A 14,144-nucleotide genomic window follows, 5' to 3' on the forward strand; every position below is an offset into this window, starting at 1 on the left:
TATACACATGCCTACACATACCCATATACATATGTGTACATATACATACATTTATACATACATACACACATAACTCTCCAAAAAATACATTTACCAAACATTATTGGCCAACCTGATTCATATAGACAGATTTGACCTTCTACATTGCCTCGGACAAATCCTCAACTTTATTTGCCCCATTTGACCGGGCAATAGAAAGCTCTAGAGAGATTATGTCTCATAAAACAGGACAATCCAGTGAGTCATATGGAGTGTATGAGGGGGTTTCCACCTCTGTATTGAGCTGACTCTTCTAAAGCCACAACTAAAGCCACAACAAAGACAAGACAGATTACTGTGTCACAGTAACCTACATGTGGAAACAAATCCACCTTATCACTATTCACTTTTACTTAGAACATTACTGGATTGACCTACAGCCACACCACAACTATCATTTTCAAATATCTCTTTTTCTAGCCTGGTTGTTATATATAGTTAAACATTATTTACACACAGCTAATTCTCCATTTGATCTCCATGACGGCCATGGTTCCTGTGAGATTTGCGATGCAACTTCTTTACACATTTGTAACAGTCTAATGTGTTCGCACTCACAGTGAGGAAGTTGGAGAAGGAGGGTCTAGAGCTGAGGACCTGCAGGAGGTTTCCTGTACAGGTGTAGCCATCTCCAATGTAGCCTAGCTTACACTCACACTTCACCTCTGGAATAAGGAAAATAAAAAAAACAAAGCACAGACAGAGAACAGCAGACATCAGAACATCAGGCAAAGTCAAGTTTTGGTGAGACTCCACACTATCTTCCCTTCCTCCACCTCCTCTCTTACCTTTGACCCTGTAGCAGAAGGCGTCCCAGGTCTCGCTGAGGTTCTTGCGGGTGCCGTAGTCCACGATGCCCACATGTCCGAAGCCACAGTTGGGGTTGGAGTAGGTGGTGGGGTAGGCCACCCTGGTCTGATCCAGCCAGCCCGCCGCACACATGTTCAAGCCGCCCTACAGAGTGAGGAGAAGAAGAATGGATCATCTGTAGCTTTGTTCATGGTTGTTTTTCTGTATGATCAACTGCTCCTCAATATGTTTCTGTTGAAATCGTTGTAAATGTAAGCTGTTAATGATCACCAAAGACCTGTGCCATACATATTCATCTCTTTTTTACATATAGCACCACAGTTAATAACCACATCAATGATGACAGTTATGAGTTGAACTTTGACTATTATGATATATAATAATAATGATAATAATAATAATAATAATAACAATAATAATAATAATAATAATAATAATAAACTTTATTTGTATATCACCTTTCATACAAGAAATGCAGCTCAAAGTGCTTTACAACAAAGAAATTACATGCACCAAGTGCTTCACATAAAACTTGATAATAATAGTGAAAATAAGATAAAGAGGAGAATAGAATACATAGAATGCATCTTCACATGAAAATAGACATAGAATGAGCATAAAAAAAGGGATAGAATGGCATAATTAATGTAAAATAAGATGGAGAATAAAACCCACTTGATAATAATAGTAAAAATAAAATAAAGAATAATAAAAGAATAATAAAGAATATTATCAGTTCAGTTATTACATTTCTGAGAACTAAAAATGTCAGCTTTAATTACTGCATTGACATGAAAAAAGTTATTTTTTTATTTTTATTACATTAATGGGAAATTAACGTTAATGTTACCATGTTAATGTAATGAATTAATAACTTTATCTTATCTTATCTTAATGAGAAGTTATTACATTAACAGTTGTAATGCACTATGTACTCACCTGCTGTGCATAGGAGAGCTGTGTGTATGTGGCCAGGGTGCCTCCCTCTCCTGTGCAGGCTTCCTGAGCAGCAGTGTAGTTCAGCTTGTACTGACCTTTGTCCGAGCGGAAGTGGAACACACCAAGTGTGGCATCTGGACTCCGATTATAAACACATCACACACACAAAAAAAAGTCAAACACATAAACATTTCATGCCAAAATATGTGTTCCTGTTGACTATTCTAGATGGTTCTATTTAGGACGGTTGGATGTGTTGGCCATACCCTCAAAGTGGAGGTCAGTGCACTTGGCGTCTTGGTGACACAGCCCGTTCTCTTGGAGACAGCGATTGATTGGCAGTTCTTTCACTTCACAGGTCACACCATCACCGATGTAGTTATCCTTGCATATACACTTCTTTTTTCCCTATTGACAACCATAGTATGCACAAAAACGCCAATGAATTGGAATAGAATCTTTCAAAACAGCCAACACTGAAGTCAAACAGCATCTCTTTAAGCAGTGATTCTCAACCTTTTTCATATCAAGGACCCTAATTTAGTCCACATTAGGGCCACAGACCCCCATTTGATGAGATTTTGTCTCTCTGACCCAACAGTGTGTATAACAGTGAAACTATGATCACAACAGTCATTCTTCTATATAAAATGGTGAAGTTTAACGATTCATCAATTTGCTGGGGACCCCCTGGAACCCCCTCAAGGACCCCTGATGGTCCCCGGACCCCACGTTGAGAACCACTGGTCTAGTTTAAGGTGCTCACCGGTCCGGTCATGGTGCAGGTGGCGTGCTCGTGGCAGCCCCCGTTGTCCTCGGAGGCACACGGGTCGATGGGCTGGCAGGAGAAGCCGTCTCCGCTGTGGCCCTTAGGACACGTGCAGCTCACCTTCTCTCCCGTTTGGAGACACTTGGCGCCTTTAGCACAGCCGCCGTTCCAGATCTTACACATGTCCGCGACTACAGGGACCGGGTGGGACAATACAGCAGGATTAATGGTGAGAAACTCTAAGTGTCTTGCAGCGATGATAGCATACTTTAGTATTCATGGGGTGCTACAAAGACAATACATATGAGAGAGGAACTAAATAAAGGAATCCTTAAGGAATCAGCATGAGTAAAATCTTATCAGTTCCAAGGTTATTATCATTAACGAAAACTAACGAAATAACAAAAACTAGGTGTGAAAAAACATTTTCGTTAACTGAAATAAAAATAAAAACGAGGCTTTACGAAAAAACGATAACTAACTGAAACTGTATTGTGTGTTTACAAAACTAACTAAAATAAACTAAAATTATAGAGAAAATGTCTTTAGTTTTCGTCTTTGTCAATTTATAAGCCTAGTATTTTGGGTGGATATGAAATCTATCTTCCAATTTTTTTTTTCCATTTTTTTTTTACCTTTTTGAATCTCACCCCTGACAAATACCCCATATTACCAAAAAAGACTAAAACTAACACTGAAACTTATAAAAACTAAACTAAAACTAAGCATTTTCAAAAAATAAAAACTAAACTAACCTGCTTTAAAAACAAATTAAAACTAAACTGAAATTGAAAACAAAAAGTCAAAACGAAAATAAAAATAAAAACTAATGAAAAATGCAAAACTATAATAACCTTGATCAGTTCCCATGTGTATATACACGTGCATGTGATCCCTCAGCCCTTACCTGTGCACGTGATGCCGTCTCCCTCATAGAAAGGCCGACACACACAGGTGTTGTTGTCCCGACACACCCCCTTTGGAGAGCAGGGTGGGGAACACACAAAGACCTCAGCTTGTGGGGACAGAAAGACCATCAGTCAATGACTGTCAACACAAGTGCTTCAGTAACTCAGAAATAACAGATGGGAACTGTCCCGCACACCTTGTGGGGTCTCGCAGCGCTCCCCGGTCCAGCCTGGCTCACAGAAACAGGAACCTGTCCCTTTACGGCCCTCGTCGCACGACCCGTGCTCTGTGCAGTTACAGGCTGAGGACGGGACGGCAAAACACACATCAGGATTCGAAATGCAGCGTCACATGGGAAAACTGAGGCAGGAGGACTGTCACCCAAGTGCTACACACCCTTGCAGGTCGGTCCATAGTGTCCCTCGCTGCACAGCTCACAGGCGGCACCCTGGAAACCTGCATCACACTTACAGGTGCCGTTACCAAGGTGACCCTCATCACATTTTCCACGATTACTGCAAGGCAACGCTGCCCCGCCGGGACAAACTGGACAAAAGTAGATGAAGAATTGAAATGAGTGGAAGGAAAAAAATCCTTATTTTAATGGATCTTGCCTTTTCTGTTTGAAAGTTTAGGGGTTTTATTGTGTTGCTCTTACCCAGACAGTCTCGTCCATAGTAGCCCGCACAGCACTTAGGCTGCCAGAAGTTGAGTGTACAAATGGCCCGACAGCCTGAGTTCTTAGTGACAAACATCATGGGCAGGTCACACTTCTGAACCTCCTGAAGACAACATACATGAAGAGCATAAGGTGAAGGCCCACATGCATGCAAAAAAAATATGGATGAATAGTTAGACACACAATTGAGCGGTCAGTTTTGAGTGCTAAAGCCCGGAAGCGAGTTAGCATTTTTGAGCCATGGGTTTCCCTCGGGTGAAAAATGATTACGATTTGAATGGGGTTTTGGTTCAAAGCCTGAAAATAAGGTCTGTGGTTAAGCTTAAGAAAGTTTTCACATTTCGTTCTGTGAGAAAAAATAAATCATTAAACATCCCATTTGTGAATTTTAAAGGTTTTATGCGCCCTAATAAAATAAGTTGCTAACAAATGGCTAACTGTCTGAAACTGAACTACAATGGGTTTGTCACACAATAACATGTCATTATGCAGAATAGTCTGTCATAAAGCCTCTGAACTAGTACACACTTTTTTCAATTTAGATTTACCGATTTATAGTTTTTTCCAATTGTAGTTTTTTAAATGGTAGGTTTTTGAATTTGCTAGCGTGTTATCTTGCCTGAAGCTGAAGCTTTGAGCGTTTGTGACATTGGAGGAACGCTCCTCTGCTATAGTTAATTTTTGAATGAACAAAGAAGAAAAAATAATATAACTGTTGTCATTTGTTGTCCATCATTGTTTATCCTGGGTATTGCAATTGCATTTTTACTTGTTGCACCCCAGTTTATGTAGTTTTGCTGTTATAGTTGGTATTTTTTCATAAGGTTTCTCCTTGTGTTGCATAGGGCTTTATATATATTGTTGGCACTGTGAGCCAGGTGACAGGAAGTGGTGTATTCAACCAATGATTGTTTGACCACACCTTTATATTCCACTCTGGGGTTGACAGCAGCCATTTTGAACATTAATTGTTTGGAGCACCCTGATGAAGGCCGGTGCTGAAACGTGTTGGAGCTTTGTAAGTGTTTTTAATGTCCTTAGATGAGCCCATGAAATAAAAGCTTTTTACATTTTTCACAGAAGAGTGCCTCGGACATTTGTTTCCTTTGGATTACAATTATGCTTTAAAATTCAAGAAAGCAGTATTGATTTGTCAAAATTATCTCATATAACAAAATGTATGAACATTACAAGCTGCATTAAACACAGAGTTTATTTTCGGTATCATTCCAAAAGCACATTCAAAAACCCATTGAAGTTATAATGGGGCTTCTTAACTTCCAGGTCGGCCCACAAAAAAACGTCATTGCTGGACCACTCTATAGATACATAGACAGGGGGTAGATGGGGGACATACCTTTACTTTTGATCCACCAGGACAGCGAGTTGATGAGGAGGTGCATGGCCCGCAATTCATCTATCACAAGGAAAAATGCCAAAAAAACATGTCAATCTCAAAATATCCTTTTCATTTCATGCCTGTTCAATTGCATTGCATATATTAGCATCCTAAGGGAGTGTAATGGTGTGAGGAGTCACCTGAAGCTCAATGGTTCTCTGCTCATCACAGCGCCCCCCGAGACTGGGCGGAGTCAGCAGGCAGTCAATCCCATAGGCGATTCCCCCGTTGAAGAGCAGGTGCCTCTGGATGATCCGGCACTTTCCGCCATTCACAAAGACTTCTCCCTGTTGAGAGGCGAAACGATCAATCCCAAGTATTCCCGCTATCCTCTCTGCTCGGTTTACCGCGCTTTTACTCTTCACTTACGATGTTGTCCATTCCTCCGCAGCTGAATGAGAGCTGGGAGCCCTGGAGAGTCCTGGCTGAGTCCAGGTGGATCAGCTCTGCGGCATAAACCTGAGGTTGGAGAAGGAAAGGTTGAACACAGGCGGAGAAGAAGAAACTAAAAAGGGATGAATCTACATAGGAGCCACAGTAGCCTAGTCTTGAGTTTATTAAACACTAGTAAAAGAATAAGGTCTCCAGGATTGGTCAAAGAGGGTTTTCATGAGACATCCAAACAAATATACAGAGAGAAAATTAGTGCTTCCTTACCTTTTGGCCCTGAAGGATGTGGTACATGAGGTATTCCTTCAACTGTGGTCTGTTGTGCAGGTGGTAGAGGAAGTCCTTCTGCTCCTGGGCCAGGGAGGCCATGACTTGGTCCGAGGGCAGGAACACCGTCACTGGCTGGTACATATGATCATTCACCATGTCCATCACACCCGTGTCCTGGCAGAAACAGAGACAAATTATTCCTTTTCATCCTTACTTCGTTAATGCACCAAGTCAATTCCATCCATGAGCTGAATCTGTTTCCTTACTCAACAGATGGAGGGTAAAAACTCTGTTTACTGTAGATCAGAGATTAGGGGGAATCCAATTAAGTATAAAACTGTCATTTAAGGGTCTAGCAAAATTTTTAACCATTTACCTCCAGCAGTTTGTAGAAGGTCTTATAACCATGGCGATCTGCCACATCTGTCAGGTTGAGCTATGTTGGGTTGAGCAAGAGAAAGAGAGGGATATGAAGAAGTGTAGCAACTGATAATGTAATAACTAACAGATAATGTATTAACTTGTCAAAATACAATAAAATACTAAATAGGTTGAAAAGGTAAGAAAACCTGTTAATGGAATAAACTAATGGATAATGTACTAAATCACATTATTACATAAATTTGTATAACTTCAATTAAATAATTATTACTCCATCAGGGATGTAACATGATTATAGACTAATAATATTGACTAATAATGAAAAAACTCATAAGGATAATAGAAATGTGATAACTTGGGGTATTACATAATTAGTCAATATTATTACATCATCAGTTAAAAATATGTTATAATAATAGTAATAGTAATAATCACCTTTATTACATTTTTTGACCCATTTAGAGGGACATTTTTATTACATTTTGACAAGTTATTACATTATTTTAGACATGCCTTGCTTTGACCCTTGCTTCTCACTTATTTGTAATCTTGGTGAACTATAACAACAGGTTAATGGTATATATGATTGCTTTAGTGCTGGTTGCAAAAAGTGTTGCAGTAAGGTGTGAATTTTACTTTAAAAATATAATTCATTATAGGTTACTGATTGCCTGCTTAAAGTTGTAATCAGTTCATCCATTGGAATAGTCAAATTCAGTAACGTAATTTGAAAATATTAAAATTACTTTGTCAAATATTATCATCAATCACAGTCAGACAAAAGATATTTCAAAATATTTAAAATTATGTGAGCATATCTATAATTAACATGTCTTTTTCCCCTTCAAATGTTTTTTAATTAACCCAAAAGGTAAAAAAGGTAAAAATAATTCTAATCTGATTTTATAGTCTTATTACTGCAAATTACAGCAAATGCAATGGATAACTCTTATGAAATTACTGTAATCTCATTATAGGTAATCTGTTAGTTGCAAACTCTGGTTTTAGTACTGTACATACTGGCACATCTGGCTCCTTTTCTTTCTCCACACTGGGTGGAACCAGAATAGTGTCAATCTCATGGATAATCCCATTGACACTGACATCATCGGTGTCTGTCACATTAGCCTGGTTGATGAAGATGCTGCCCTGAAAATATCCAACAGTGGAGATGCAGAGATCAGACATTGTCAGTGAACACATTTCCCCTATGAACACCAGAGTTAACAATCGTATTCATTCATAACTCTATTACAAAGACTGAGGATGAGGTCTTCCTGTGGATCTAAATGATCAGAGTTCATTGGTCACCTGGGAGAATGTGGTGGTTAAGACTTCCCCTGACAGAGTGGTCAGGTTTCTGGGTCTGGTCAGATCGCTGGCCAGCAGGGTGTGGCACATCACAACGTGGCTGCGGAGGACTTTGGCGAACCTCTCCTTACGGCTGTCCGACAGCAAGGCTTTTATCTAGGGGAAAAAAATCAGACCTCTAACTCTCTCAAACATACATAACCAATCCTGAATCAAGAAATGGGGAAATTAAATTTATCACCTTGCCACTGCCATTGCGGTCTTTCGCATATGCCTCGGTTGTTGGGGCGAAGACAGTGAACGGGCCGCGGCCTTTCAAGGAGATGTCGGTTATCTGAAAAGAGAATTCAACTCCGTTGGTCCACTTTCTCCTTGCGGTGGCGGGACATGCGGATAGCCATTTCAACAAAAGATAAACATGTTTGCAGATGATCATCGCTTACCATCAAGCCAACGTAAAAGTCTCTTAATTTCCTGCCGATAAGTTCCTGTGGAGAGTGAACGATTGGTGAAAAATAGTGTGTGTACATAAATTTGTGTGTGTGGAGTTGCCAGCAGCTCCTGTGCTCCTCACCTTTCCCACTGAGCCTTTGCAGGTAATGCCATCTCCTATGAACCCGCTGGGACACGTGCACGTACGTACACCCGGACCGGTCATGTTACACCTGGCGTACCTGTGACACTCCCCGTTTTTCTGACAGTTACATAAATGCACAGTAAAGTGTTAGATTTGATTGGACGCTACACAACACGACAGCACGAGTGCATATCCACAGAACTCCTTTTCAGGTTTTAGGCCCGAAAATTCCAGATCCCTTCAGTTCTCTGGACATGATACTCCGAGCTGAACGCCATCAGTCCCAGCCTCATCCATGATTGAAAGAAACGTTCTTCAATGTGTATCAAGTCCATGGATCAGCGGGAGTGAAGGGAATGGTCAAAAACATACAGTAGGTGCTGATTGGCTGAAAAGGAGTTCTGTGAATCTGCACTCGATTGCTCTTCCTCAACAACCAGGATGTGTGTCTCAGTGAACTGAAATTGAATTGCAAGAGCTGAATTTGAATTACGAGAACTGAATTTGAATTGTGAGAACTGAATACAGTTTCAGAGCAAATTAATTCAATTTCATAATATTACATTCAGTTTCAAGTTTATTGGAATTCAGTTTCAAACTAATAAATTCAATTTCAAATTATGCTATTCAGATTAAGTTTTTCAGTGCAATTATTCAAGTTGAGCAATTCAAATTCAAATATAAATAATTCAATTTCAGTTTCTAGTGACACATATTTCGGTTAAAAAGTATTTCACATTGATTTATGGTGTCATTTAATTGTAAATACACTAAGAGAGTCAAACTGCAGCAGGGATGTACCTTTCGACAGAGGTCAATCATCCTGCAGTTCTGTCCGTCTCCTGAGTAGCCTTGACTGCAAGCACAGGATGTCTGCAGAGAGAGAGATTTTTCATGATGAAAAATGTATTTCATGAAAAACATGACAACAGTAAATATTTCATCCCCCAAGAATGATGCAGTCACCCTCTGGACCAGTTTGTAACCTGAATTTTTAGCATCTCCCTTGGGACAATCAGTCCAGTTTTGAAAATACCGGAACACAGTGGTGAGATGCAGCATTTCCCCAAGCCTTGTCAAAATTAGATAAGCGGTGTCACCATGTGACCCCCCCCACATGGTAGTGTAACAAGTAGGTAACAAAGCAGGATTTACTTTGTTGGGTCCAACGTGAATACAGTCCGCATTGACATGGCAGCCTCCGTTTCCTTCCAGGCAGGGGTTTATCTCTGAGGGTAAACACAAGACTCCTCCAGCACATGGATGTACAGTATGATGCAATCAGCATTTCTTTCTCTCTTCCTGACACACAGTGAGCTCCACATGTATTCAGAAAGCAACGCATCTTTTTTTGTCTTGGCTTCAAATGCCACATTCCACGTTCAAATTCAATCGTGCATTCCTGTTCAAATATTTATGGCGCTCATGCGGTGTTTCTTACATATCAAGGTGTAACAAGAATCTTTTTCACAAAATGTGACACGTTAAAGCAGCCTACCTACCCACACACACCAGGCCATCACCAGCATACCCTTGTCCACACACACAGTCCCGACGGCCTGGCCGAGTCCTCTTACACACTGCATGAAGACTACAGCCTCCATTATCCACTGCACAGGCGTCTTTAGCTACATACACACACACAGACATGCATAAACAATGAATAGTTTATAAATCAGCACCACCGATGCCTGAAAATGCCAGTCTCAGTCCTCTAACAAGAGAACTGTGCAGGTTGTTAGGAGTGAGAATGTAATCCAACCAACTACAAGAAAACAACCCAAAAACACAAGGTATTATGGGTATAAGGAGACGGGTGTTGACATCTGATAGCCAGCAGTTCCTCATGTTTGGAAAGCCTCCCTCAGACAGCACATCATTGGCCCCATGCTGGCATCGCCACACTGACAAAATGTGTGTCATTTTGTTGTTCTTACCTTTGCAGTAAGTGCCATTGCCCTCAAATCCAGCTGCGCAGATACACTGCATGTCAGATGGCTTGATGACACAACTATCACAAGGATGGATAAAAAAGAATAAAAGAGCCTGATTCATTCTCAACAAGTGTTTGACAAAAGCCAGATGGATGTAGATGAGGGCATTTGTTACAGTTTCCGTCAGTGTCCACTCACTTTGCACTGGTATGGCACTTCACCGAGCCACATAGTTCTTCAGCTTTGGATTCTATCTCTGCAACAGGATAAACAGACAGCTCAGTCTCCACTGGCATCGCATGTCTTATATGCCAAGATATCAAAGTAAGGATTATTTTCATACTTTCATCACAGAGGATGCCTTTCCAACCCAAGTCACACTCGCACGTCCCGTCCCCCTGCAATCCATCATTACACTGGCCATTTTTACACGTGCAGTCTGCAGAGAGAAAGAGAAAGAAAGTGAGGTGGAGGAAAGAGAGAACAAATAGATGGATGAGCAGTAGAGGATTGCAATTTCATCTTAATAGTAGTACTGCTGCATTCCAGTTCTTCAGAGTTCCAAAAAGACCTACAGTATATTTACACCATCATTTAGTACTGATTGATTGGTTTGCAACAAATAATGGTGTATAGGTCGGTCTTTCTATTCACAGTGTGATTGTTTGGCTGTTTTTGTTTTGGAACTCTAAAGAACTGGTCCCCATTGACTTCAGTTGTTTTGGAGAAGGCTGCTACCAAGTTGTGCTGGCAACCTCCCTGTGTGTTATATGGACTAACAAATTTCACCTGTGTTTCATTTGGCATGAGGGTGAGTAGATGATGACAGAATTTTCAGTTTTGGGTGAACTATTCCTTTAATTGAGATTACTAACTGATGCCTTACCTTGATCACAGTGGACACCATATTTGCCAGTGTGGCAGGTTTCGCAGGCTGTTCCATTGAAACCTTGGTTACACCGGCAGATACCTGTCCCGTTAGTCCCGTCCATACACACACCGTTACCAAAGCAAGGCTGGCCCTTCGACCCAGGACACGGTTCACAATGCTCCCCAAAAAACCCACTACAGCACTTGCGCACCTGTAAAGGGACAGATTCTTACATGTAACCTTTTTTTATTGTTTTGGACATAGGCCACATTCTCAACAACATAGATACTGGTATTTGTTCACATCATATCTGTCTTTTGTACATGTTTTTAGTGATGAAACACTCTTCTGCATAGTAAAATATTTCACTTACAATGTTTGTCTTTCTGCAGGTGGCCCTGCAGCCAATGCTGAGCAGTCGTTCCCCATCATACATTTGGCTGAACATACACTTCTTCCTTCGTACTGATTTCTGCAGGGAACACAAACCATTATAGCTCACATAATATACATATATAATTTTTGGTTGGATGTGGATGTCAGAAATCCTACCATTGGGGTTGTTCCATTTGGGCAGGATTTGCTTGGTGGGAAGAAACAATCCTGACAGGATCCCTTTGGATAAAATATATTGTTATCAATATTCAGCATCAGTTTGATTTCAGTCAATAAGGGTTAGCGTATGACTGAGGGTATTTAGCATATGAATTTACAAGAATCTGCTGGTATTGTGCATCGTCGCAGCGATTCCTGTTGATCTCCAGAACTGATGTCAGGCCGTGGATCACCCCTTTACCGCTCAGTATGTTGGACACATTTACTTGAGCCTCATTGACAAACAACTGGAGAGAAGAGGAGATTAAAAGAGAAGTGAGAACATGAAAAGAGAGAAAATGAGAACCAAATTATTGTTTGCAGCATAAAATGAAAATTGGTTAAAATAACCAAAATACAAGCGTGGAAGTAACGAATTACAGCAGTTCTTTACTGTAATTGAGTAGCTTTTTGTTTATGTGGACGTTTGACTTTTTTTTGCTTTTTGTTTTGTTAGTACCGGTAGTCAATTCTGGACACCCTTTGCCAATTCCACGCAATCTTTTATTAGTTTCCTGCCCAAAGACAAGTGATGTTAAGTCCTACATATTTGAGAGGATAAAATTACATGTAATTTTAAAGAGTGCGTGTATCTGGAATTGGCCACTTTTATGTTTGCATATTGACTTAAGTATTGTACTTTGCTACATTTTAAATAGCACTCATCACAGTATACATTTTGTAGCCTCTCCATAAGCATTACATCAGAAACTGGCAAGTTGTAAATTACACCTGCCTCAAACCTATTAAAACTAATAGCAACAGAATCATCAATGTAGTAACATTGTTGAACAATGGGGATGGATGTCCTTTTTTTTTTTATTACAGATTGAATAATCACATGATTTCAGAATATGATTTTCAGAAAGCTCATGATAGTCTATAACAACATGTACAACACATATTGACTGTCCTCTGTCTTGCATGTGCTACTTTTTAATTTTATTCTTACTAGATTTTTACACCAGTCATTTTACTTGTACTTGAGTAAACCTTCAGTAACTAAGTACTTACATGAGTAGGATATTTTGATACTCTTTTCACCCCTTCCAAAATATGGAAATATGGCAGAGAACAGATTCATTCATACCTTTCCGTCCCTGGGGAAGATGCCCAGCTGGTAGGAGAACCCCAGCATGGTCTCCTTATAGCCGCCAGCCTGCAGGTCTGTTTTCAAAAGCCGCTCTGACAGGACAACATGGTAGCGTGTTGTGTTCACATCCTGCCATCAGTATAGACACAGGGTTCATAATGTAGGAGTAAGATATATAACCAGGGTGGGTATTTTTCATAGCCTCATAGCTTCATTGCAGTTGTAGTAGTTGTGTAGTTGTCATTGTAGGAAACATGACGTCCCATCATCTATGTTTGGCCAGTTATCCATAACAATAGATCTGCCAATGAAAAGTGCTTCAGAAATGAAGTGGACCAGCAATTTTTGTTAATAGAGCACCTTTTAATTGTCAAGTTTAGCATGGGTCACAAGTATTAACAAAAATGCTGGTCAGAGTTATAAATTGTGCCCTTGGCAGAAATACTCAGCTCTCAAAAACAAGAAAGAAAAGCAATAAAATGGGGGGAAATATTACTTAAAATAAGCAAAATTATCTGCCAACAGAACAGGAAAATTTCCCTTGCCAAGATTTTTTAAAACAAGTAGAAAATATCTAGTCTCAAAGAACCCACAGATATCTTAAAGCTAGTGCAGCCAGACTAAAATCAAGTACATTTGTCTAGATACAAAGAAAAGATTTAAGATTTTTTTTCTCAATATGTAGGAAAATGTGCTTGAATTTAGCATCCAATGCTATTGCAATCGTCTTGAAATAAGGCTATATACCCTGGAATTTACAGAGAAAAATAGCATATTGTGCTTAAAATAAGTAATCCTGACTAAGACAAATTGTACTACTACTAGAAATGAGATTGGCTTGCTTAAAGAAAGAAATGAATAAGAAAAATACACCAACAAACAACAAAATGGGCCAAGAAATGCACGGTACATTGCAAAAAGCTGTTTTTTAACAGTGTTTTAGGGTGGATTTTTCCTTTAAGTCCCCCCTCCTTCTTGCTTATGATACATACACAAATACACACATAAAAACATGCACACATACACACTATAACAACATTGAAGCAAGGGCAATTGTTTTACTTTACCATAGAAGTTGCAGCCATTGTTTTTAGGTAATCTCTGATCGCACTGTCTATTGGAACAAAGACTGTGTACTCATCTGCCTGCTCGACCTCATCTGCCAGGTTATGTTCCTGA

The 14,144-nt window shown here is 39.9% G+C and overlaps 1 protein-coding gene across 1 annotated transcript in view; it reads right to left on the reverse strand.

Annotated features, from left to right (window-relative positions):
- Positions 1-597: 597 nt before the first annotated feature.
- Positions 598-14,144, reverse strand: part of stab2 (stabilin 2) — a gene marked incomplete at its 3' end in the record, with an annotated part of 31,398 nt that continues 17,851 nt past the window's right edge. Inside the window, exons 33-63 of the mRNA XM_071544322.1 lie at positions 14,033-14,140; positions 12,963-13,094; positions 11,992-12,120; positions 11,831-11,893; positions 11,652-11,750; positions 11,294-11,489; positions 10,751-10,846; positions 10,606-10,663; positions 10,411-10,484; positions 9,976-10,101; positions 9,629-9,702; positions 9,275-9,346; positions 8,471-8,590; positions 8,340-8,384; positions 8,138-8,230; positions 7,897-8,052; positions 7,606-7,734; positions 6,581-6,640; positions 6,202-6,378; positions 5,914-6,003; positions 5,685-5,831; positions 5,503-5,562; positions 4,125-4,248; positions 3,863-4,012; positions 3,663-3,767; positions 3,465-3,572; positions 2,555-2,748; positions 2,055-2,196; positions 1,789-1,922; positions 828-993; positions 598-704 (exon numbers count right to left, since the gene is read on the reverse strand). Coding sequence (XP_071400423.1) covers positions 598-704; positions 828-993; positions 1,789-1,922; positions 2,055-2,196; positions 2,555-2,748; positions 3,465-3,572; positions 3,663-3,767; positions 3,863-4,012; positions 4,125-4,248; positions 5,503-5,562; positions 5,685-5,831; positions 5,914-6,003; positions 6,202-6,378; positions 6,581-6,640; positions 7,606-7,734; positions 7,897-8,052; positions 8,138-8,230; positions 8,340-8,384; positions 8,471-8,590; positions 9,275-9,346; positions 9,629-9,702; positions 9,976-10,101; positions 10,411-10,484; positions 10,606-10,663; positions 10,751-10,846; positions 11,294-11,489; positions 11,652-11,750; positions 11,831-11,893; positions 11,992-12,120; positions 12,963-13,094; positions 14,033-14,140 — 3,534 coding nt within the window. The remainder of the gene's footprint in view (positions 705-827; positions 994-1,788; positions 1,923-2,054; positions 2,197-2,554; positions 2,749-3,464; positions 3,573-3,662; positions 3,768-3,862; positions 4,013-4,124; positions 4,249-5,502; positions 5,563-5,684; positions 5,832-5,913; positions 6,004-6,201; positions 6,379-6,580; positions 6,641-7,605; positions 7,735-7,896; positions 8,053-8,137; positions 8,231-8,339; positions 8,385-8,470; positions 8,591-9,274; positions 9,347-9,628; positions 9,703-9,975; positions 10,102-10,410; positions 10,485-10,605; positions 10,664-10,750; positions 10,847-11,293; positions 11,490-11,651; positions 11,751-11,830; positions 11,894-11,991; positions 12,121-12,962; positions 13,095-14,032; positions 14,141-14,144) is intronic.

This window comes from Centroberyx affinis, unplaced genomic scaffold, assembly GCF_046629955.1.
Source record: "Centroberyx affinis isolate AG114_WGS23_722 - 3 ecotype Tasmania unplaced genomic scaffold, CSIRO-AGI_Caff_v1 ptg004527l_1, whole genome shotgun sequence".
NCBI classification, from domain to species: Eukaryota; Metazoa; Chordata; class Actinopteri; order Beryciformes; family Berycidae; genus Centroberyx; species Centroberyx affinis.